This window comes from Cebidichthys violaceus, unplaced genomic scaffold (genome assembly GCF_023349555.1).
Source record: "Cebidichthys violaceus isolate CVI_PGR_0920_01 unplaced genomic scaffold, fCebVio1.0.p SCAF_12, whole genome shotgun sequence".
NCBI lineage: Eukaryota > Metazoa > Chordata > Actinopteri > Perciformes > Stichaeidae > Cebidichthys > Cebidichthys violaceus.
Window position 1 is genome coordinate 4,857,811 of NW_027176285.1, and position 25,199 is coordinate 4,883,009.

General features: G+C 41.3%; 1 protein-coding gene across 2 annotated transcripts in view; it reads right to left on the reverse strand.

Moving 5' to 3' along the window:
* Positions 1–468: 468 nt before the first annotated feature.
* Positions 469–25,199, reverse strand: part of phf24 (PHD finger protein 24) — a 34,022-nt gene continuing 9,291 nt past the window's right edge. The window contains exons 2-9 of one of the 2 annotated variants that reach the window (XM_068705959.1): positions 21,805–22,220; positions 19,494–19,679; positions 12,794–12,872; positions 11,472–11,674; positions 9,738–9,904; positions 6,424–6,456; positions 4,315–4,392; positions 469–2,033 (exon numbers count right to left, since the gene is read on the reverse strand). In XM_068705959.1, the coding sequence (XP_068562060.1) occupies positions 1,937–2,033; positions 4,315–4,392; positions 6,424–6,456; positions 9,738–9,904; positions 11,472–11,674; positions 12,794–12,872; positions 19,494–19,679; positions 21,805–22,218 (1,257 nt within the window). In that variant the 5' untranslated portion in view covers positions 22,219–22,220 and the 3' untranslated portion in view covers positions 469–1,936. The remainder of the gene's footprint in view (positions 2,034–4,314; positions 4,393–6,423; positions 6,457–9,737; positions 9,905–11,471; positions 11,675–12,793; positions 12,873–19,493; positions 19,680–21,804; positions 22,221–25,199) is intronic. The other variant, XM_068705960.1, reaches the window with a different exon arrangement.

The window sequence follows — 25,199 nt, forward strand, 5'->3', positions numbered from 1 at the left end:
TCGGTATCGGAAGTGAAAAACGTGGATCGGTGCATCCCTAATGACATAGCCAATTCCCCTTCTACATAAAAGCAAACAAATAAGGATTAAGGAGTGTTTGTCGTGAGAAACAGGCCAAAAAAAAGGTAATGGACTAAATACATCATCTCTATATATTGCAATATGTGTATAAATCATAAAGTATCATATGTAGGAAAATACTGGGAAATAATGAATTTAAATGTATTCAAATTGTGACCAAATGAATGATTCCATACACATAGTAATTAGCTATTGAATTGAACATCAATGTGTTATTTTATATGTAATCGTACACACATTTGCCATATTTTCACATGTATCGTTTGTGGAGAAATATCCTTATTAATATTGTGGTATCCCTGGTAAATGTTTCTTTCTTTTTTTGTTGGTTGGCATTGGAGTTTAAAAAAAAGGAGAAAAGAACGAAACCCAAGATTCTCAAGGAGATCAGATGCCATGCATTTATTTCAGCACTGTGACATATCCCTCAGACAATCACGATTCATGTCATAACCATACTTTATTTAATAAGACATACTGTAGACCCGTCATTACATGGCATAAACAATACATGAAGTTCTACTGGTTACAGCACGTTTCCAGTGATTCTACGGGCAGTTTTCATGTGCATTTTAAATTGTCGTATAACCTGTAACATTATAGAATCCCCACCACGTGTTTCCCATTAACATGTTTTATTTTTAACAGTGCTTCTTGTATTAACAAAGGACAAACACTTGCGCCAGATCACCCATTGTCTTTCAGCATTTTTCCTGACAGTTATCATGTCACACAGCAGCCCATCCACTTCCTCGTTCCCACAGTGCAAATAAGGACACTACAAGAGGAGGGTGGATGTTCCCACCTTGTCAAAGCGCAGCTCTGAGCGCAACGGGAACCAAATCTACTATATGGCAGTATATGCACGTCTTTAACGCTCACGTCCCTTTTTTTTTCACGGTTAGTACTTCGGAAGAACATAGACTCTTGGATGAGGCTGGGGATAAACAGAGGATACATCGGAGGATACAGGAATAAATACAGCTTTATTTTGATGCATAATAATAATTTATACCGGCGTGATTAGCAGTTCTTCATATAATATCAGCTACGCGGACAGCTTTTCATTCCCGTTTTGGTATACGTTCAGAGAATGGCAGCTGCGGGGGTTAATCTCCACCACAGAAGTCTATCCACTTGTCAAACACTACCAATAATGAATTTGCACGTGCCTCTTGTGTGGTGTGACTAACAATTTTGATGGTGAATAACACAATCCCATTACAGCAGCAAGGAACAATTATTAGGGGCAGGATGAGGCCCGAAGGAATGAATAATTGAAATAGTAACAGCCTGTCACGCTGACGTACCCGCATGGAAAGAGGTGTGTTATGCAGCTGGAGGGCCAAACAGTGTGTGGTATTTGTCATTTAATAACGTGCGAGCATCCTGGGAGCTTTGATTTGTACGCGCAATTGCTACACTCAACGTTTTCCAAATCGGCCGACGAGTTGTTCTCTTCCCCGTCCCTTTTATCGCTCACATTTTGTCAGAAGTATTTAGTTGGGAGTCGTGGGGCCTATGGCGGTTGCTGTCGCTTGCGTCGTCGGCGTGTCGATCAGCGGGGGCGTGGAGTCGTGGGGTTGGGGGTGACGCAGAGGAGGGAGAGGTTCCGTCGATGCTTTGATCCGCCGCCTCTCAGTGCTTCATCCAGTTCGCTCAGTCGCCCTTTGCGTGTCACCGCGTCTATCTTCCTCCGCTCGTCTGTAGAGTATAGGGTACACACTCTCTCTCTCTCTCTCTCTCTCTCTCTCTCTCTCTCTCTCTCTCTCTCTCTCTCTCTCACTCTCTCTCCCTCTCTCTCTCTCTCTCTCCCCCTCTCTCTCTCTGCTGGGGTGCAGTGGAGGATCCTGGACTATAGAGGCACACGGATGTGCATGGCAGAACTATTGGGCCGCGCAGCCAATAGGTAGATGGCACTCTCCTTTAAAAAGTCTGCCCAGGTCACTGGCCTGTTGGATGAAGAGAGTTTTTGTTCATTTACATCAACAGCAGAACAACAGAGAAAAGGCTGCTTGTTTGACTATAGTTTATACTTTCAATATGTTGCTTACTGTCAAAAGAGAAAAAGACCAAAACGAACAATGAATTGAATCTACTACCAAGTATGGCGTCTGTAGCCAAAGCCTGATATATCTTCTATGTGCCACTGAGCTCCATTTTGCCAAAACTAATAAAATCAGTGATTACATGCACACTATTATTCAGAATATCACAATATTCTGTTTGGATATTCTTAATTAGGCCTTATGCCAAATGGAGCATTTTCCGATACATACAGACATGTGGGATATGCCGAAAATATTCAGGTTTTAGGAGCATTTTTTTGGACATGTATACAGCGCATTCGGAATATGCTTCTCAATGGTGTTCCTTATGGCGACACGTGGCCTCTTTCCTGTTTACGACCAGCTCTGTGTGTTGAACACTAACCAATTAACCAATAGTTTGCAAAGCTGCAGTCGAGATGCATGGCCAAAAGAAAAGCCCACATTTCTGGTCGGAAAGAGAAACCAACGTACTTTTAAGCATCATGAAGATAACAGGTTTTTGGATATACGCAAATAACGCTATGCTAACCTTTTTAAAGAAGGTGGTTGAAGGAATGAAAGAGGGAGGCTGTGTTCACACTGTCCAACAAAATATAAATTTTTATTAGCCAATTTATTAGGAATATTTAGTGCATGTAAACGTAGTTGATGAGCCACACTGTTGCACTTGGTGAGATGTTTCCTTTATAACAAAGAACATGTGCACTGTAGCTTATATTGAGTCAATCCTATACACCATCCAGGTGCCGAAATACTCAACATAGTGGACCAAATGTGTATTTATCTACAGGTGAAATTGTCCCCTTAAATGCATTGAATACTCGGGTTGTAGCAATATATGCTGAAAACTACAGTGCGTGTCTTAGGTTTTGCTCATGATAACCGTACTAAACATGTCCAGGTGTTACACAGCATACACCACTTTACAGCACAGTAACCGTGCATTCAAAAATAATTTGGTAATATCATTATAGTAAGTATCTGGCCTGTGCTCTGCTGTAATTTGCCTCATGCTGCTTTGAAAATGAATATATAAAAACAGACCTCTGTCTGCATGCTCTGCTAATTAGTATTCAACTTAAAATGACTCTCTCGTGCACCTCTCGTTTTAATTGTGGTTCCCTGTAGTCGCTGTATGAAGTGCTGGTGCATGAACTGCAATTATTGCAAAATTGTGTGATGTGGTATGAAGAAAAGTCTCAGAAGTCCTGAAATGCCGAAAAGGATTTGTCTTCATTATCTGGTGACTCTGAATCAGAGTTCCAGGTCATTTGGAGGGACAGCGAAGCCTGAAGCAGCAAGTCCGTGCTGCAGTCTTCTAGGTCGTTTGGCTCAAAATCAATCTTTTTTTCTGCCCACGAAATGCTCACTGTCTTCAAACAGCGGGGACCGCTGCGGGGACACCGCACAGCTTTATGTTGGCTGGTCCAGTGGGAAAAGGCCTATTCTACTAGGGTTAACAAGTTTATGTAAATTTCACTGCTGAAGGGAGACAGCAGGCCTGTGAAGCCTGTTAGAAGCAAGAGCCGTGAGAGGAGCGCTTCACCAAATTGGTATTCAATGCAAGGCTGTAATCGGGTGGCAACCTCCGGGTCTGAAAAGTGAAGCCAATGCGGAAGCGTCTTCAACCTGCCTACTTCTAATGGCCATGAGGGGGCGATTTCTCCAGTTGAAAAATGATGTCTGATTGTATAGAAGTCTATGAGAAAATGACTCTACTTCTCTCTTGATTTATTACCTCAGTAAACATTGTAAACATGAGTTTATGGTCTCAATGGTTTGTTTCAAGTCTTCTTCAATACAGCATGATGTTCATTACGTAAATTATCGTCCCATTCAGAATAAAATTAATAATAAATCAGAGTATGCTTTAGGGCGTGGCTACCACAGACATGTCCTTGTTTTTGTGTTGGAACTTTAACCCTTTCAGTTTGTTTTCAGTTCATGTAAGTTCATTGTAATATTTTGGTCACCTCAAAATGTCGTGTTTTGCATTTGATTGTACTTAGCTCCACCCTCTGGTTCCAAAAAACAAAGATGGCGACAGTCAAAATGTCAAACTTGAGGCTTCAAAAACATAGTCGATAATCCAATCCATGGTGGCTACTTCTTATAGTCTATGTCTGTGGTATTGTAATGTATTTCTGAATGAATACACTTAAAATACAAGAGTCATACAAACCTGCTGTCATCAGTCTTGCTCCTTTCACTGCCAGAGCTGGCTGGACTGCTCTCACACATGGGGCCAACATGACTGATGCTGCACAAAGGACAGAAAAGAACCAGTTAGAAAGAAGGCTACAAGAACAGTCAATGAAAAGACAAGACTTTCCTTGCTCTGAAAAAAAGGGAAGAACAAGGGAATTTCTTTTTTGGGAAAATGCACAGCATGCAAACTTTGTGAACAAGTGAAGACCGATAGTGATTTTAATGGAAGATTAGGTCATTTTTCTGATCCGCATCCGTAATTCCTGAATCCAAATAAAACTTATTTGGATGGGATATTGGTGAACCCAAAGAGTTAGTCAGTACTTCATAATATTTGGAGGAATCTGAGTTGTAGGAAGAAGCAGACAAGTCGCCAGTTGTAACGCCTTGTAAAACACAGTAATGTGTGTGAAGGATTCAAGTTTAAAGTTTCAAGGATTTTACTTTCTGAGTTCTCTTGTCCAAGAGATTGTGTAGAACTGGTTAAAATACAGTCATCAGATGGCAATAAAATCAACAAAATTCGGTCCAGTTTTAACAGACGGCAAGAAGTCTTGTGTGGACTGTGCCGTCGTCAGCTGCTCCAACAGTTAACTTCAACTTTGTAGAAATTGGAAAGTAAAAGTCACAAGTCTCTGCTCCAAAAAAACAAATTTAACTCCCATAAATCTCCATCAAATCCTTTTGTTTGGATCGCATTCTGAGTGGCATGCTGCCACAAAGAACGGAGCAGAAACCACCCAGTGTAGAGACAGAGTGATACAATAGTGAGCCAACAACCTGGTTATCTCTTCCATATCTTGTAGCGCAGAGCTCTTTCACATTTCTGTTAGTTATTTAGTCATTCCTGCTAGTTTTAACGCAGTTATGCCAACGGATTTGTCTGTAGGCCGAGTCCCTAAAAAGCATCATGTGGTGACATCACTGTTTTCAGTCTCGCATAGCTTGATAGGATAACGGTGACAATAAGCCGATCTCATAATGGATGACATTATTGTTATAAATAAGAAATCAGTACATTTATATCTATTTATTTAATACATTTTGCTTTAAGAAGTTAGTTAACAATGTTTAAGTCAAGCCTGATGTTGCCTTAGTCTCTTCCACACAGTGAGGCATACATCTTATTAATTAAACACTGGCATTGGATCGGTACTCCGTATTGGACGATATCAAAAGCCCAGGTATCGCTATGGGGACTGAATTATGACGAAAAAAATCTTTACTCGAGATCAACTTATTAGCTCTTATTCCTCAGGAGACGATGCTTAATTTGAGCCAATGGTAAGAGAGAAAGTGGACATCAAATGAATCTACTGTTTTCAGTCAAAAATACATTTTTAAACCCAATGTGAATTCTTTTTAAGTAGATTTTCCTTTCTGAAGCCAAATCAAACACAGTAGGTTATAGAAAACACTGTGGAGCAAGCCAACGTCACTTTCCATTTCACTAGAAACCGAGACGACTTGTCTTCCACAACCTCAGGAGTCATGAGTTTTCAGAGTCGGATAGAATCTCTTCTAACTGACAGCTGCTTGAAAAACCCTCGTTTTCACCCTCACACTGTAGCTTGTGAAGGTTTATAACCCTGCGATCAAAAAAGGAGTTTTCTGACTCGTTTGATTTTGTATTTGCTTTCTAATGAGCACAAATGAGGTTGCATCTTAACGTGAAGCATGGACACACTGTGCGCAGCGCACACTCGCACCCCTTTGGCCCACAGTGTCCTCTTATGTTGATAAGTGAGGCTTTTAAAGCTCCCCCGACGAGAACAAAAGGCTTTCTTTTGATCCCTATAATTAGAGGCCGGCCTGAATCTTATCTACGCCTCAGCATAACAAGACCTAATCATATGAAGGGCTCACACTTCGCTCGTTAAACTCCATTCAAGGATGCATCCATCTTTGATTGCTGAATGCACGCTCGCTTTTTTCTTCTTTTTTTTTACGAGCGAGGTGTTAACCTCCGAATGAAATCGAAACGGCGGGGGCTGTCTGAGAACACTCGAGGATAACAGGGGTGTTCAAGGGTGCTGAGGTGAGGAAAAAGGAGGCAAGCCATGCGGTGCTGAGTCACACTCACCCACAATTCATAGGAGAGCAGAGTCCCATGAGTCTGTGGGGGAATGCCGCATGTTGAATAGGTGAGAGGGATGGAAATGGTACAGCAGAGGAGATTTGACAGCACAATAAGGTTATAAGCAGTAACAAGCACATGCACAAACACACACACACACACACACACACACACACACACACACACACACACAGTTCACGCACAACAACAATGGAAAGTAAATTTATTCCAGTAGAAAAATGTACTTTCATTTAATGATACGTCATACTTGTACTCCACTGCATTCCAAAGGGGGATATTATATAATTTGCTTTACAAATGGATTAGCAATAATACGCAGTAATAAAAGTAACACTCTCAAAGGTTTCATTCTCCGTTATGAGTACTTACAATTTTGATATTTTGAAAAAAAAATTGGTAATACTTGTGTACTTTTTCAACTACTGACACACACACATACACACATAGAGTACAAACAAATGTGACCTCATCAGAGCTTATTTTCCTTCCATCACTACTCTGATGAGGTCTGTCTGTGAGTATAAAAACTGATAAAAGAGCATACAGTATATATATATATATATATATATATATATATATATATATATATATATATTATTTATTTTATTTTTTTAAATGTATATCCCATGTAATATGCACTATTGAGTGTGATTCCGGATAGCATTTTCTGCCATAAATAATATATATCAAATAGAGACTACAAGGGATGGACACTATAAAAACAACAGCTGTACAATGCAATCCAGTACAACAATCATCCAGCAAGGAGAGCTTTTTTTGAAGGTTATTTAAATTTTAAATTTTTGTTCTGACTATTTTTCAGCTGTTGATTCATTTTTCAAGGCTGTACTTTGCGGTGGAGTTGCACCGGATTGCGTTATATTGTGAAATGCATCTAATATTTTGCCTTCTCCTTTGATCTGCTATGAACAAAAAGGTTGTATTAGTTGCAGGGTTTGTTTTAGTTATTGTGAGCAGACCCCATGGCTATGTCAGCATTAATCGATCTCAGCCGAAGCAAAAGTGCAAACAGCTCTGTACTGAGTCTCTTTCAAGAGGCTTCAAAAGATCACAATTCAAATGAGTTTCAGGCAAAAGCAAAACCAGCTTCATCAATCTAACACGTGACAGTTTATTAAAAGCAGGAATTCCGTCGTACTCGGCATCAAACTGGTGGACAACTAAGTGCCACGCTTATGACATGTGGCAGCACAGAATGCATTATTGAATGAAACGCATTAGTTTTGTGCTTTTAACATGATTGGGGTAACTGGCTACATTGAGCATTTATTGCATTCTGCACTGGACAATGTGCCAGTCGAAGACCTTTGATTCTTTCAGTAAAGTGTTTGAGGTGAGAGCTGCAGAGGGACAAAGAAAGAGCGTTGTGTCTCGTTACAGCGCAGAGCGAGAGGGAGGTAGACGAGTCAAGTTCTGTGCTGCCTGACTTTGGGGAAATTGTATTCAAAACAGATACTTGAAGGGTCACAGCTGTGGGTTGTGATTGGGCGCACTAGCCAGAGGACGCGTTGAATTATAAATGCGACCAGCGCCAAAACTACAGGACAGGGTGGTTGAAATATTTGAGTTTTCATGTATAGATACTGTCCTCCCTTTTCACATCTTGGGGAAAAAAAGCCTGATGGTATACAAATGATGTAATCAATGAATGTTGCAGTGGTATAAGAATGCACTTTAATTATCCTCCTCCATCTCTAAAGCTAAAATAAGTTTTATGTTTTGCATTCAAAGACTGCAGAGTCAACAGCTGTAGCAATAGAGCCCTGCAAGCGTTGTGTGATTTAAAGTTCCTGATCCACGTAGATGAGATTTACTTTGCAATGGTTAATTTCTAAAAGCTACCGTATTGATGCCTCGTTGACAGACAGTACACGTTACTCCCTTCATCGGAAGTCCGAGCACTTTGGCCAAATACATTAGATAAATGGTTCAGGTTGTGATTTGAGGCCTTTCTCCTTATAGTGAATTTATCAGTGTAGATTAACAAAATAAATGGCATGCTGACGCATTAACATTCCATCTTAGCAATACGGTAATGAAACTGGTTGGGGTTTTTTTTGGCCAGGGAAAACACACGAACATGACATTGACATATCATCAACCATTTAAGTTGCTGACGGTTGCTTATTTACACATCCAGCAGTTACGGAGCAACAGTACTATTCATTCGGGTTCGTGTTTACATCCACCTGGTGAATGTAAGTCCAAAATGTATTCTCTATTAGCTCTGGTTTTGGTCTCTACCAACAGCTGAATTAAATATCTGGTACTTCAGCTGCTAAATGCTTCATTATGTTCACCGGCTAGTTATGGGAGCAGTGAGTCTGAACCAAAACAGTGATGTAGCAGCCAGACAGCTAAATGAGCTAAAATTAAATATTAAGCCCCATGAAATCGAGGGGATCTTCAGTGATAATTCTCTGTAGGTTCATCGCTACGAGCAGCCCATTTTCACATTATCATTTCATACAGAAAATGATTGATTATAGCTGCTTATAATTACAAAAAGTAGTAGGAAATAGATGTGTGAAACTTAATAAACGGCAAAAAATATAAAGTAACTTAACTAATTATGAATTTCTCTTAATATTTCTATTGGTGGTAGTAGTTTCTTGAAAGTATTAATAGTAATGTTTTAAAATACAGAAGTGAATGTAAATGCAGATGAGTGCAAAATGTGACACAAATGCAGCTCTAAGGAAGTCATACAAGATCTCATTTTGCGCTGTTATGTTACATAACATATATGAGATATAGTGCGAAAAAAAATATTAGTATTTAGTATAAACTCTGAGTTCAATTAGGTTTAACCACTGAATTGACACTGAACTTTTCTTTTGTCCATCTCTGATGCTGAAAACACAGAAGACTGATTTCCTCATTTAACATATTGGGCAAGTAAAGATGTGTGTCATCTGCAAAGCAATCAAAATTAACGCTGTTACTGGGGATTATGTCGACCAGAGGAAGAATATGTCACAAGGAAAGAACGAGGCTTGTTATCGTGATTCCAGTTTTCTTTCTGACAGTCTCTACTCCCTAAGCAGCCAAACCTTTTTTTTTTTTCTTTTCCCCCCCTGCCAGCTGCAGTTGGCATACAGATGAGATCCTCACTCCTCCAAAAACTCCTGCCAGACTTGATCACAGGCGTGTGCCTTTTATCTCAGTCTAGACATGAAATACTTATGTTTTCCTCAAAGGGTTCAAACTAATGCTTAGGGTTTTGAATTTCACTATGTCTTGTTGGGATACACTGACCCCTCTTTTGGTGCGCTCACCTCACATTGCAAGACTGCGAATCTTTGTTGAGCTTGTGGAACCAGGACTGCTGGGCCTGGCGGCATTCTGCTCTTGTGATCACACCGTCTTCATCCAGGTCCAGACCCAGGAACACTGACCGGGCGTTGTTTCTCTCCTTGGCAGTCAACAGGCGCACCATTGAGTTCTAGAAAAAAACAATGTAGTTTTGATTTACCCATATTAATCCCCTTCCCCTTTTACACTGCTGTAATTTAGGAACCTGGAAAAGGTTTTTTAGTTCCGATATCTTTGACCTTAATCCCATCAATCACATTAGCACTGTCTGACATAGTCTGCTGGTGCTGATTTACCCCATGCTACCCCCAGAGTCAAGCCAAAGCACACATTTTAAACTGTTGTGAAGTGAAAAAAAAATGATTCAGGGAGGTGGATGTAAGCCAACTTTTATGTAGCATTTGCCTCGGAGTCTTACAATCAAACTAACCTCAACATGAAGTAGTCTTTGACCTGTGTTACTGCGTTCTCTACAAGGCTGATTAGCAAGTATTCATGCTGTTTTTTGCTGATCTCTGCCACAGTAATGCAAACAGCAATACTTCGGCTGTGACCGACTGCAAGACAATAGTCTCTTTTTGAGGAGCGAGACGACGGTAAACCATCTCATCCCTCCGCTGATCTGCATCACGGTGTGAATGAAAGAATGTAAACACAGTGAGCTTGAGTCACATCATGGCAAAGTCAAATTCTGCGCTCTGATTGGTCGGAAGGTGTGGATTAATTTGGGAGAGAGGAGCAGAGAGAAAATGCAACCAGAGGGGGAGGCAGCCCAAGAGTGTGGGCGGGTGTGCATGTGTGTGTGTGTGTGTGTGTGTGTGTGTGTGTGTGTGTGTGTGTGTGTGTGTGTGAGACAGAGAGAGTTACATAACGTTGTCTCTGCTGGAAAGACCGTTTTAAGCATTATTCTCTTTTTCTTGTAGGTTGACTATGGTCACGATTTGAGAAAGTCTTTTTCTCTCAAAGCTCCCGACAAAGCCTAGTGAAACTTTTATGTCAGGTGGTTGGGGGGATTTTCAGGGCGTCATCGGATGCTGTAGTGAAGTCAGGGAGTGTGTAAGTTCTGTTATAATTACTAGTGGAGAGCCTGTTTGGGGCGTGGCCGTTTGGAGCCCATTCCCGCTCGGAAGGAGACAATTGTTTGGTTGTATTATATCTTGCATCAAAAAGCAAAAATGCACTACAGTCAATGAGCTGCAGAAGACATGCTCGACTTAGTTCTTAATGGTAGAGATGTAAACCCTTCGTAAAACACTAAGTTAAGTATGAGATAAAGTGTCTCAGTTATGAGCTCAGAGTCTCAGGCCTGTGGTATGAAGCTGTTCCTGAGCCTGGTGGTGCAGGACCAGGTGCTGAAAAGAAGTCTGAAGGACTTATTAAACGACGTAGCATCAGACCAGTTTACAACAAGAAAACAGAAGAAAATGAACATGAACTAGTTCATATTCGGGACCGTGAACTTGGTTTGAAATTCATAATTTTGAGCTATGAACTGAACATTGAACGAGCTCTTGTGAAGCGTCAACTTGCACTTGCACAACACTGTTTATTCATATAGAACATGTCCAGGTTGCACCAACTTGGCATGTCCTTGGGTCCCAAGCAATACACCCGCCACACACACACACACATTCAGACAGAGATTCCTTGCTTTGCAAGTAATATATGCAACTTGTTTCCTCTTCTTAATACTTTACCTCTGAGCGAAACTTCCGCAACACCGTCAGAGACTCGAAGTAAAGGAAGTCGGACCATTCAACCTGACCCTTCTTCTCTGGATCCAGCGCTGCGAACTGGGCGAGGACTTCCTCCTCCTGCTCATCGGTCAGGTCCTTATCGAACAGCTGCTTGGATGCATAGTGGCGGTACTGCAGCAGCTCGTCTGACACCAGGCACGACTCTGCAGCGGCAAGGGAACAATGCATCACATCAGACCTGATTAGTCACCGAGCAGTCTTCCAGATGCAATTAACCTATCGAGACTCACTCTTTGCAAAGGCAGGACCACCTCCCACTGTTTTACCTCCATCTAAGCTGAGGAATGATACCACGCATTCGGAAAATAGACTTAGGGTGATGAGTTCAGATAATGTAATAACTCTGACAGAGTTGTAATGTATACAGTACACAATGTGTTTTATGTTGTTGTTATGTATGCATGCAAAAGAGGCAGCGCTGGTACCCTGCTTAAACATTTTTTAACCAGTCCCTTGAGATTACAATTGTTTTTGTGTGTGTGTGTGTGTGTGTGTGTGTGTGTGTGTGTGTGTGTGTGTGTGTGTGTGTGTGACTGACACTGTGTTTTTTCCAGTTGATCAGTCACGTGAGTCAGTGAAGTTAACATCAACCATGCTCTCTTCCTAAATCTAACTAAATGGTTTTGTTGCCTAAAAGAAACTTCCTACGAAAATGGAAATGTATTTTGAAAAGACACCAATGCATGAAACGAGGGTATAATTTCCCTTCCACGTCCAAAACTGAGTGTAAGAGGGCTGAGCATGCATCAGTATTTGACGCATTGGGGTGAGAATGTGTTGGTAGAGGATGGGTGTTTAGGCACGACGCTGTCCGTAGTGCTGAAACTAAAAGGATGGAGATCGATAGACAGATGGGCGCATGGTTGCAAAGAGTGAGAGAGAGCTGCAAGGTGCAAACAGCTTTTTTTATACCCCATGCAGATTTGAGAGAGGATCGTTCATGAGGTCAAAAAATATTTAGCGCTCTGCTAGTGCTACATTCTTATATAAGTGCTTTGAGTAATAAATATATCCTTTGATTTAGAAAGAGTGGTTATCTAACCTTTATGACTTTTATTTTATGAAAGAAATGACCCCAGGCAATTTCCAACAGCCCCCCTCCCAACTAAGAGTCTACAACCAACATTGCCATGCCTAAAAAAAACAACATAAAAATGATTCCCTAACTGCCGAACGAGATGGACAGTTCCTCCTGCCACACTTGAACTGTATGTATAAATGTATGAAATGTATAATGTATTTTCCAGCCTTGATTCGCTCACCTGGGATGATCTTGCACTGCTTGAAGGTCTCCATGAGGCTGTACATCTCTTCCTCTGTCAGGAGTAGATTCAGATTATCCTGCAGAGAAGGGCGAGGGGAGGGCAGAAAATTAAATAAATGATAGTGTGCTCTAGTTACATATAGGCGTAGTCCCAGATGGGCCTCCTGTAATTAGCCACAAGCATACAAAGTATTGGATTGTGAATCCATCTCGGCAATTCCCAGGTGATTCACGTGATGTGATGTGCTGTTGTATCTCTCACTCTCTTCATAATGGTTTCATTGGTAAAAGAAAGCCAGAGAGAAAAGTAAGTGCAGAGTGGCGTGAGCAGGCGGCAACCTCCGGGTCTGAAAAATGAAGTTAATGCAGTAGTGCCTTGAACTTGCATTCTTTCTATAGGCCAGCAGGGGGCGACTCCTCTGGTTGTATAGAAGTCTATGAGAAACTGACTCTACTTCTCTCTTGATTTATTACCTCAGTAAACATTGTAAACATGAGTTTATGGTCTCAATCTCTAGTTTCAAGTGTTCTTCAATACAGCATGATGTTCATTTAGTAAATTATGGTCCATTTAGAGTCAAACAGACCATAAAGCAGGGTATGCTTCAGGGTGTGGCTACCTTTTGATTGACAGGTCGCTACCACGGCGTTGTCCAGTCTGGGAGTTGTCCGTGTTTCCGTCTTAGAATTTTAACCCTTTCACAGTGTGTTTTCAGTTCATGAGAGTTAATTGTAACATTTCGGTCGTCTAAAAAATGTTCTGAGTTCAGTCGCACCCTCTCGTGTCACTTCTGGTTGCAAAAACAAGAGGGAGACTGCCAAAAACAAAATGGCAGCAGACAAACTCCAGGCTTCAAAACCGCAGACCAATCGGTGACGTCACGGTGACTACGTCCACTTCTTATACACAGTCTGTGACTATGAGGCTTACAATTTCACAAACTCTCATATCATGAAAAAAAAAAATGTATTGCAAAAGTATGTCATAAGCGTTGCTAGTACATGTTTTCAGATATCATGTTTGTATCTATTTCAACAGCAAAGGGCAGTGTTTTAAATGTGAGCATCAGCTCATTTATAAACAAAACACATATCAATTATATATGTAAGTATATCCAAATGTTATGTGGCCAAAAATGAACTAATCAGGCATTTAATCAGAGTTATGAAAAATGAACACGATGAAAGATGCGTTTAATGTATACATTTCTTCCCAGACATCAGCAAATCCACAGGCAAGGCAAATCACAGGAGACGCTGATTTATATCTGAATATTATTTGTGCATTATTAATCAGATAAGTGGCGTGGTGAAACTTTGATGATCCCTTTGGCATTACTGAGGGAAGTCAATTCCAGTCTGTTTACCTTAATCACTGTTATAATCTGCCAGGGCTTCATAATACCCACAAATCTAAATGAAAATACGCCACCGGCCGCCCTTTAAACACAAATGAAAAATACACCTTCAAGTTAATAACAGCAAAAATCAAAAAAGGAGATGGCAGATTTGGCTAAAACGCAGATATGTCAATGTGAACCATCAATTATTCGACACGGTAAAATAACAGCGAATACAAAATAAATCAGATGAGAATTTCAGCGAGCTGATTAAATCACCACTCAACGTGGTAACTTGCCCTCGCCCACACGCTGCCCCTGACCGTGAACGCCCCCCTCTTTCCCCGTTTCGCAAACATGGCCTCATTATATGAGCCGAGAGACGAGCAACAGGCTGCGTGACGTCCTCCTGCATTTCCTCAACATGTCATCAAGAGCACATTAGCTGCCAACACCTCGCTGCCCCGCTGTCTGCAACGTATACAGATCGAGAGCGTGTGTACTGTATGTGTCTCTAATTATTCACATATTTATTTATTTATACCGCCTGTGATACCAGCCAGTCCTCCCTGCTTATGTCTGGCTGCTGCGAGTGGGCGGTGCTGCTTAACTAACATGATGTTTTAATGGATGTGGGAATCAAATGGGAAAAAAAAGTCAATCACATATAATTGTCCTTTCCTTCCTTCAATAGTTCATTAATTTGTGCACTCGATAAAGAAGGATTAACCGTCACATAATGGCCATTCTAAAGTCAAGGAAAAGTAAAAAACTGAATCAAAATATCATGGCTCACGTAGTGTCTGCAACACAAAAAAGTGTAGGGATGCAGTCGGGGACGCCGCGTCCTCGTTAGCATGTTGCTATGTATCATTTGAACAGAGTGGAACTGTTAGTTTAAAGTGTCTAAGCTGACTGAGAGCTACAACAGAGGGCTGTTGTTTTCACACTGGACGAAAAGACCCTCCGGGCTTTCTTCCCCATTGGTTTGTGCTCATTCTCTAGTGGCTGCTCTCTGCAGTTTGGCAGGTTTTTTCGTACAATCACCCAAGCCATTCAAAAGCCCAACACGGATACTGTCATGGAGACCACCGAGCCATGAAGTGGATTCACTCAATGCAGCATCAGAATGCCGGTTCCTTGGGTGGTTTCTAGTCCTCCAGCCATACCAGTTCACAGGGGCCTATTGTCTCCTCTCCCAACATGTAATTTACTTTACTGCGCTGTGAGCTTGTTGATGTTTGACAAATGCACAATCACTTGTGTTTCGTCTCTCTGCTCAACACAGGGTTTCTGTAAGTGGACTCTAATTCCCTGACCTACCTTGTCCTTTAAGAAGAAAACCATTAAAATGCCTTTGTGGACAATGTCTGTAATGTTAGTGCATTCCAAAAAAGGGAATGTTGACTTGTTTCTCAACTCCACCAACAATACGTGTGCTTTGATTTAGTCTCTTGAGAGGGTACATTTGATTGATTTGGTTGATAGAGTTTGTCAAAGTGCACTTGACTCCCAATTTGCTCAAAATGAAGGGGGAAATTGTAGCCACCTGTGATAAAGTGGCACTCATTCCAGAGATCCTTCATGATTGGACACAGACAGCAGGTGAAATGCTGTATTGAAGAAGACTTGAAACTAGAGATTGAGACCATAAACTCATGTTTACAATGTTTACTGAGGGAATAAATCAAGAGAGAAGTAGAGTCATTTTCTCATAGACTTCTATACAACCAGAGGAGTCGCCCCCTGATGGTCACTAGAGAGAATGCAGCTTTAAGACATGAAGCATTGGCTTCACTTTTCAGAACCGGAGGTTGCCACCTGCATTTATTTCCGCCTCCAGTGCTCGCGTGAAATTAAATTGTCTTCTGATCACTTCAAATGATGAAATTGAGATCCTTTGTCCAATGATATGCATACATTTGCTCTAGCCATGTGGATGGTGTATCATATTCAAAACGATGTGCTGTATCCCTCTGCTCTTATCTAGCCTATCATTGTTTTGCTTTTTTATCTTGTTTCTTAAATATTATATTCATTACAGTGCTCAGTGTGCAACATTATATTAATCTTCTGATTAAACTAAAATCCCCACAAGAATTCATAAAGTATAAATAATCCATTTATCTGTATGTGTCTGTAACTCTAAAAAATGAGATGAGGATCAATAATGAACAAAACAAATTAATCATGCTGCCATCAGGAAGCCGCTTCCTTTGTTTGCTCCATGCCAGACGTCATTTCTAATCTGCAATGTTATTACGCTCATAAAGCGTTACCCCCTAGTAACACCAACTGTCTGCAAAACTATGAAACTGGCCATCCGTTATGGATGCTATAATTACATTTTTTAAGTATGTCTGATTTCCATCTAAACTTATATTTAAAAAAGAGATGCATTAAAAGTGATTTAAGGGTTTATACAACACCTACTGACAGCATCTGGAAAAAGGACACAAAAGGCCCCATGGGGGGGTGTAATAATAGCAACACATTCTAATCTTAAACTGGCAGCTTGCATAAATAGTTATAACAGACGGTCCTGTTCAGAAAAAATGACAGCATTGATTGTGTGTTGAAACAGCTTTAAATAGGCTCAGTGCCAGAGCAGGACGTTGAAAAAAGAATCGTGTTATTATTGATTCCAAAGCTGTGAACAATGAATCAATTACACCCGACCTCATTTTCAGCTGCACATTTTTAGCTAGTTTAAGCTACTAGCTAGAAACAACAGCTATTTCCTCATGGTGGACACAAAACGAATGCTATTCTCGCTCCATGCCGTTCACACCTCCAGCATTCCTGCTGTACGAATTGCACTCTTTACTTTGACTGAAGCGTGACCCCCCAGGATCTTGGCCCTTAGGATCACTTGCGATCTAGCAGCAAGCATTAAAAACTAAGTGGTGCTATAAAGAATGGTCAGCTCGTTCGCGAAGCCTTCCTCCGTCTGATTGGCTGACGTGCTGCAGTCTGCTTTGAAGGCTGACTGTAAATCCACTTTCAAGGAAACTCGGTCCGTCCACCCGCAGCAGTCTCCAGTGCTATGTGTGAAATGAAATGGCGATGCGATGGAAGGAAAGGGAGCGGGGGATTTGTGACAGCTGACTGACGTGTGCAAACAAAAAAAGGCTGATTTCTTTTAGCTATGACGGCTAGAATTCACAATTTGAATAAACCGGTCTTTCCATTGCTGAATTGTTCCTCTTCCGCCCCTCGTTCCTCGCACACCGAAGGAGCCAGAGAAAGAGGACCTTTTCGCTGTCCTCTCACTGATTGTGTGAAGATGCCCCCCCCATTACAGCAAATTTGGCAAGGGATTTCACTTCTCATGGGCTGGCGAGAGACAGCAAAAGCCCCCACTCCACTGTAAAGGGTCCTCCAGCGAAAGCGGCACTTCAGCTGTTTGCGCTTGAATCAAAGCAGATTGCATTGTGCCTCTCAACGACCACCAGAGAGTCGTCGGTTTTGGCATTGGCCTTAAATTCCTGTCTGGAAGCTAAAGTTAGTTTTATTGTCTTTATCTGACCTCCAGTTTAATTAGTTTCCCAATAAAAACATGACAGCATTTTTATTGTGCAGTATAGCTGCTGCCAAATATGGAACAATGATTGCTAGAAAGCCACGTCAAAGAGCTCACCGTGCTGAAGAACATAGTTAGCCTATATAATGAGCTGTATAATGCAATACAGAGGTCTTCAACAGGGGGTCCGCAACCCCTAGGGGGTCCGCTAAGTTACTGCAGGGGGTCCGCAAAATTTTTGGTTGATTAGACAATTATTTTTCTTTTTTCCGCACATGAATCTGTCCATTATTTTAATAGTTCATATTGTATGCAAGATAACAGGTATGTTCATGCATGGCAGTGGCACTAATAGGCCATCACTCATTTTCGTTTCCACATTTATGTTTAAAATAAAAACGTGAATTTGAATAGCTTGTATGCATGATTATCATGCAAGGTGTGTTTCTAAATGTCAGTGGCACGGCCACCCTACTCACTGTACCTTTAAAATAAAAACATGAATATATGAATCTGTGTATTATTTGAATAGCTTAGTATTGAATGCACAATAACAAGGTATGTTTATACATGGTACTAGGCCCAGTTTAATATAAAACACAATTTTATACAATATACTGTATATAGTAGGGGGTCCCTGCTCCATCTCTCAGTTTGGGGGTCCTTGGCCTGAAAAACGTTGAAGACCTCTGATGTAATATAACGCGTCGAATTACGCAGCCTGGTGGATTATTAACATGCCGTCACTGACACTTGCAAAACCAACTAGACTAGAGGGATACGTGGAGCGGCATAGTTTAAAGCTTAGGAGCATTACATTGAACAAGCTGCGTTTATTTGACGCATTGAGGTGAGAGTGTGTCGTTTGATGCATAACTTCACACAAACTTTGGAACATGCTCACACATTTTAAAAGACAAATCACGATTTGAGAGGGTGCAATTAATTAAGGCAGCAACTGTTGGTTTCACCAGCTGCTACGACAACTGTCGCAGGCAAATGTACCCTGTGCAGCTGTAGCTAATTAATGCCGCCAACTGTCACTGACGCTAGCAGGAAACAATCGTTAATGTTAAAAGTCGCACCTGTGATTTTCCTGCCGTGACATAATGAAATGCTATAAAGTCAATTTTATTGTACATGTTGTATCGTTGATTTGCGCTCCACATAAAAGCTCTGAATCTTGACATCCAGGATCGCAGGCTGTCGCTTTGTGAAGCTAGCGTTAGCTCAAGCAGCTACAGCATAGAGCTGTTTAACGTTAGTGTTGTCAGTCAGATGTTAAGACTTTGTCAGATGTGATTTAACAGCAGTTTGTACTTGTTACCATAACTGGCTAACAAGCCTGTATTAATAAATGGAATACCACTTCTGAATGTCACGATCAATCTTGGTAAATTCACTTAGGAGTTGACTTTCCTCTAATTAACTGATCTAAGATAAGAGCCCGGCGATGACTTTGAGAAAATGTTATCTTATCAGATTCTACTCTTGTCTTATTTTCTAGATATTTTGAATAATACCATGTAAATCACAAATATAGCCCTCTAATGTTGTAGAAAATAATTAGATATCTTCATAAAATTGTCCTACTTTTTGTTTTTGTTTTTGGTTATTCAGGTTTAAATTTTGAATTTGTATTTTCGGGCCCACCTTAACATTCTTAAAGTGAGTTGATGCAATAAACCTTGTTAGCATTACATTACAAAGTTCAGAGGAACAAATGCAAACCCTAGAACCGGCACGGTGTATATTTTAGTATACCTCCATGCATCTGCATTTCTGAAAACTGCATTGTTTGCAATTGACAGTGACCGTGAGCTGCGCAGACTTACACAATAGTAGCAGCTCCAGCCAGTAACAGTGTGGGCCGTATCTCTCATCTCCTGCAGGGCCTCGGCTCGCAGGTAGCCCAGCTCCCTCAGGCAGCCATCGTGGAACATCCGAGTGCAGATCCTGCAGGGGTACAGGTCGTCGGCAGTCCACACCTCGCACACGTCGCACATCTCATCGTTCGGCGGCTGAGGCAAAAAGGAAAAGATGAAGACAGATCACGTCAATTACCGAAAGATTTTTGTTGCAAACTTGATCTATGATCTCAATTTGGCAGACACAAGGATTGCAAACACACACAAACACGCACTGCCCTCCATCAAAGCTCTGAATAAGAAGGCTGGGTGGAAAGATTAGGCATCAGTCCATCAGTGGTGAGAGTGTGGTTTGATGGTGGGACGGGCATTTTATAATGTACAAGCAGTTTGCGTTCTTTGCTCACGATCTCGGATAGATCATTAAGACCGCACTGACTTTAACGTGGAAAGGAAAGCTGTGCCTTTGACAAACATGTGTTCATTGTCAGTTATTCTCCAACCTCACTGTGCTCCATTTGCAGCCAGGATAAACCCAGCTGTCAAGCCAGGGGAAATGACTGCAGAATGCTTGACTGGTTAACCACGCTGAGACATTGTCAGAGAGTTTCCACACTTGTTCTTTTTATCTCTATTCCAGCTTCACGCCCACAGACACATCACAGATGAGACCTTGTCAAACCTCCTCAGTCACAGCTTATCTTCTTGTTATGGCCCAACTCTGGTGGCCTGATGACTCCATCTACATCAACAAGCTCCCTGCATTATAGTCCTTGTCAAAATGAGATCTGGGCTGCCACCAAGAACAAAAACTGGATAATAAGGACATTCATCAATGTCAAAGATGGAGAACTTTATCTACAAATCAAGACTTACAATCAAAGTGGCCCTACAAGAAATCAATTTTCATTTTGCCATCAGTACTATATGTTGGATGTAACAAACCACACACTGGCTTTATTTGCTCATAAAATCAGTGGGGCATAGACAGAATATATTCTTGCTCTAAAGATTGTGATAAAGGAAAAGGTCATGGAGGTCCATAAAATCCAAAGGCTTCCTCCCTTTGGGAACATGATTGTGCTCAGAAACTTTCCTCGCAGTCAGCCTTTTAAGTGGGAGGTACCGTGTGTGCACTGTTGACATTTTGACCTGAGGGTGACGATAGATTATAGCTCATGGAGTGTCTAAAGTGGAAAAGATGCAGCCCTTTGAAAGCAAAGAAGAGCTCTGAAATGTTATAGCTAGCTTAGCTTTTGATATCACCTACATACAAAAAAAAATGCTCAAGGGACAAAATGTAAAACAGCAAACAAAATAAACGGTAATGGATCCACCAGTAAAAAGATATTAATATGGGCCACATTAAATGGGAATACAATAAAATCCACTACAATTGTGTCAGAACTGTGTATGTTTCATGTTAATGTGGGCAATTACTTCGTTTTGACATTGAAGCACTCTGATGTACAACTGAGTGTCATCAGCATAACACTGAAAAGTGACACTATGTCACTGGATAGCATGAGGAAGGAAGGTTATATGAGAATAAAATGGGTCCCAAATGGGTCCCAAAATCTAACCTGGCATGAGAAAATAAGGAGGCAATTACTAATGGAGATACAGAACTTTGAATGTGATGGTTGAAAGGAAAAAGGAAAACCAATTTACTGCCATATTAGCATGGCAAAACCATACCATAATATTGCTTTACTCGTTGTGGTCTAGATACTATTTGGGTTCAGTTTCAGCAGTACATTACTACTGCAAGGTAGACCCTTTTATTTCTGCACCTCTTGTTAAAGTGCAGCATCGGCAGTACGGCAAGTTACCAGGCGATGTTTACTCTTTGCAAAATAGAAAAACCTGATGGTGTCAGTGAACCTGTGAACACCATCCCCCTGTTAGTCAGCTTCGCCCTGGATATGGTCACCTCTCTGAGCCACAGCCAAAGCAGCCCGCCCACGAGAGGCCTGCTGTGAAGAGCTCTCACGCACAACAACAACACATCTCATCGCTATGGTGGGAATAAAAAGCCTTGCAGAAAAAAACAAAAAAACTTTTGACTAATACTTTCTCACCTTCAACAAGGGTGTTTAGATAAAGTTAAGAGTCGTTTTACAGCCTGGCTGAACTGCTTTATCATAATTCCTAACTTTATACTAACCACCTTTATAGTGTGTGTGCTTTGTCAAAGTAATTTTTTTTGTTATAGTCCTGATTTCAATAACACCTTGGCCATGAATTACACCGCTCTATTTAGGCCTTCATTTCATACCTGCTCTTTCTTTTTCAGCTCCACCTCTACAGGCTGGTCATCATTAGCTTCCCTTTTGGGCCGCACGAAAGCGGGCGGCGTGAGCTGATGGCTCTTATCGAGATCTTCAGGCTCCACCCCTTTCCCGTCACGCAACCTCGACCAAGCCTCCTGGTTGACCTTACACTCGTCCCTCGCCGGCGCCGAAGTCGACGGGCCTGCGTTATTGTCCGCTTCATCCTCCTCCGCTTCCTCTGCGTTCTTCTCGTCAGGAGTGGCGGAGGATTCGGCAGGGCCGTCGCCCTCCTCCACTTCTCCGTCTGCTTGTTTGGCCGGAGCCGGACGCTCCTTGATGCCCGCCTGGAAGGCAGAGACGACGGCGTTGCATTTCTGCACCTTTGTCACCTGCTGCTTCTTTGACATGAGCACTCCCATGGCTGCAGACGGACGGAGAGAGAGAGACAAAGAGAGAACGGTTACACAAGTACGCTGCATTAACAATTCATCACAACAGTGACTTACAACAGTACAGTTATTACCCAAGGTTTAAGCCCCTGAAAGCAAGTTTTCAAATTTCATTTTTTCATGAATATTTAACAAATATACATGACTAGATAAGCAGCAATAAAAGTCGAGAGAACACCCCTGAATATCAATATCAACTCTGAAAATGTCAGCTAGTAGGAATCATCAGGACCAACCCTGTCTCCTACACAATTACATTTCCACACAACTAAACTGAATTCTTAATATTTCCAGGGAAACATATGCATGGCTTACGGATTACGGTCATTTTAAAATGTGGTTAGCATTGTATATTGAGACAAAACAAAAATGCAACAGAATATCTTGGTTACATTTAGGCAACACAATTTCTTGGTTAGGTTTCGTAAGAACATCATGGTTTGGCTCCAGATAAGTTGGGGTTTTTTACGTTATTTGAGTTTCTGACACAAATTAAAATAGGTCAACATTGACTTTTAGTTTCAAACGGGACACAAACTGCTCTCTCCTAGGTGAAAGTCCTGTGTTTGTTTGACCCATCCACCCAACCTTACTACCTTCCTACATGGATTTCTGTAGACTATGATTAGAAAGGTGTTTGTGATTCGTCAAACCAAGATACCCCGGGATAAAAAAAGTTTCCCTCAAAGCGTAATTGACAGCTCAGATTCATTGAATGGAAAACGTGGTTTTTAGGAGCCAGGGCTGGCACAGGGTAGAAGTTTGCCTTCAGGGCTTTTTTCTGCCAGAAAGGGTTTATTCTAACCCATTACATGATCTTTTCCTCAACCTAACCAAGACAGCCTGTTGCCTAAAGCGAAGGAGATTTCTGGCAGAAAGCCCCGAAAGGCAAACTTCCGAAAGGCAAACTTCCCTATGTGCAAACAGGCTGTCAGGACGGTGCGCGTGTTGTTTGATGAGCAGCATAGGCAAACAAACCTGCAGCTGTTATCAGATTGAGATTCCAATATTGCTAAATTGTGATCGGTGCATGGAAGTGCGTGACGTCAGTATTTGCCAATTAAGGTCTGCCTATTTAAAACTAGTAAGAATGCAGACCAAATCCCTAATACTAAGAAGCTAATTGAGAAAATACAGTACACAGTCAAGTACAGAAGAATGCATAATCATGGTGTAATCATGTGTTTCTTGTAAGAGCATCCGATAAGGACAAGGTGAGAGCTTGCTGCAGTCAAACAGATTATCAACCTATGAAAATATTTACTCTCTTTGCACATTGCATCTTAGAGTTACTAAGTGTCTTTCTCTCTCCGTACTCACTGAACAGCTCGGCCCCTTTTCAAATCACCCAAATCTCTTTATATCAGCAACAATGTCCCTGAACTCCTCTCCTTATTACTAATAAACCCTGCCCATCTGCTCCTGTTCTCACATTTCTGTGACTCACTGCTAGTATTTCACTGTTCCATACCCATGAAGATGTGGATATTGACTGAGATTAGGTTTTCGCTTGAATGATTCAACAGACAAATATAAAAGGCGTACACTAAGAAAGTTGGTCCCACAACTCACAGCGCCCTGAAAAAGCATTGCATTATATATTTGTACATATTGTACACCAGGTATGAGATTTCAAATCCCAAATAATAGGCAAGTAGGCAACATAGACACCCTGCAAGTGTGTCTTTTGCACATATCATCGTGAGTATGGTATACTGTGTATATCAATGCAGAGCATACTTTCCTCTAATGTGTCTGTGGCTGTCCACAACTCACCACATGAATGATGTTATGCATCTGAAAGTCTGTCAGACAATAACCTTAGGTTTTCAAAGTTCATGTATGCCCATCACTTTGATATGTATCAAGGGTTTCTCTATTGACAGCAGGTTTACGTAATCCATCTACAGTACAGGTTCAAATAATAAACCACATTAACAGATGCATTATATACATTGTATAATTCTCCCGACCAGAGGTGTGGGCTCGAGTCACGTGACTTGGACTCGAGTCACGTGACTTGGACTCGAGTCACAAATTTGATGACTTTAGACTTGACAAAATCAAAAATAAATGTGCAACTCAACTTGGGCTGTCTCTGACAACTAAATTCATATCCAGAATCAACTATTGCTTATGCTATTCATTCCAACCAAGTCAACGCTTAATTCCCCAGATCCACTTTGTTTGAACCAATCCGACAGCATTGGAAGAAATGATACGAAAGATGATTTCTTACAGTAAAAAATGTATTGCATTATGCAAAACGTGCAGGTCAAAAATTACAGATGAAGATGCAAAATGGCATTACTTTTGGTGAAGAGTGCTTTAGGACTCAAAACTCATGATTATGACTTAGGACTTGCATCTCTTGACTTGGGACTTGATTTGGGACTTGCCTGTTTTGTATTAAGACTTGATTTGGGATTTTCCCATCTTGATATGGGACTTGACATGGGACTTGTATTAGGACTTGACTTGGGACTTGACCCGGGACTTGAGTGCAAAGACTTGAGACTTACTTGTGACTTGTAAAACAATGACTCTGTCCCACCTCTGCTACCAACAGTGCAAATTACTGCACTTGTCTATTTGTCTCTGTTTAGAGATATCTTCCTTCATCCTGATACAGTGCAGGTGAATGTAATTGTGTTTGTGGTGCACACGTCACTGACAAAAGACCAGCAGTCTGTCTTTGAAACACTGTCCCAGTTCATTTTGAACGCTTCATAGACCTTCATTGTGAAGAGTTTTTACCAATAGAAATAGTACCTATGAAAACTGTTGACCATCACCAAATTTTCAGTGCTTTGAGCAGCAAAAACTCCAACTGTGTTTTCCAGTAATGTCTCAAATGCATATAGCCCCCAAGGGAGCTTTGGTTTTATGCTGAGTGAGGTGTTTCCCATCAAATCTCCCAACCATATTTCCTAAACTGGCCAGGGATTCAT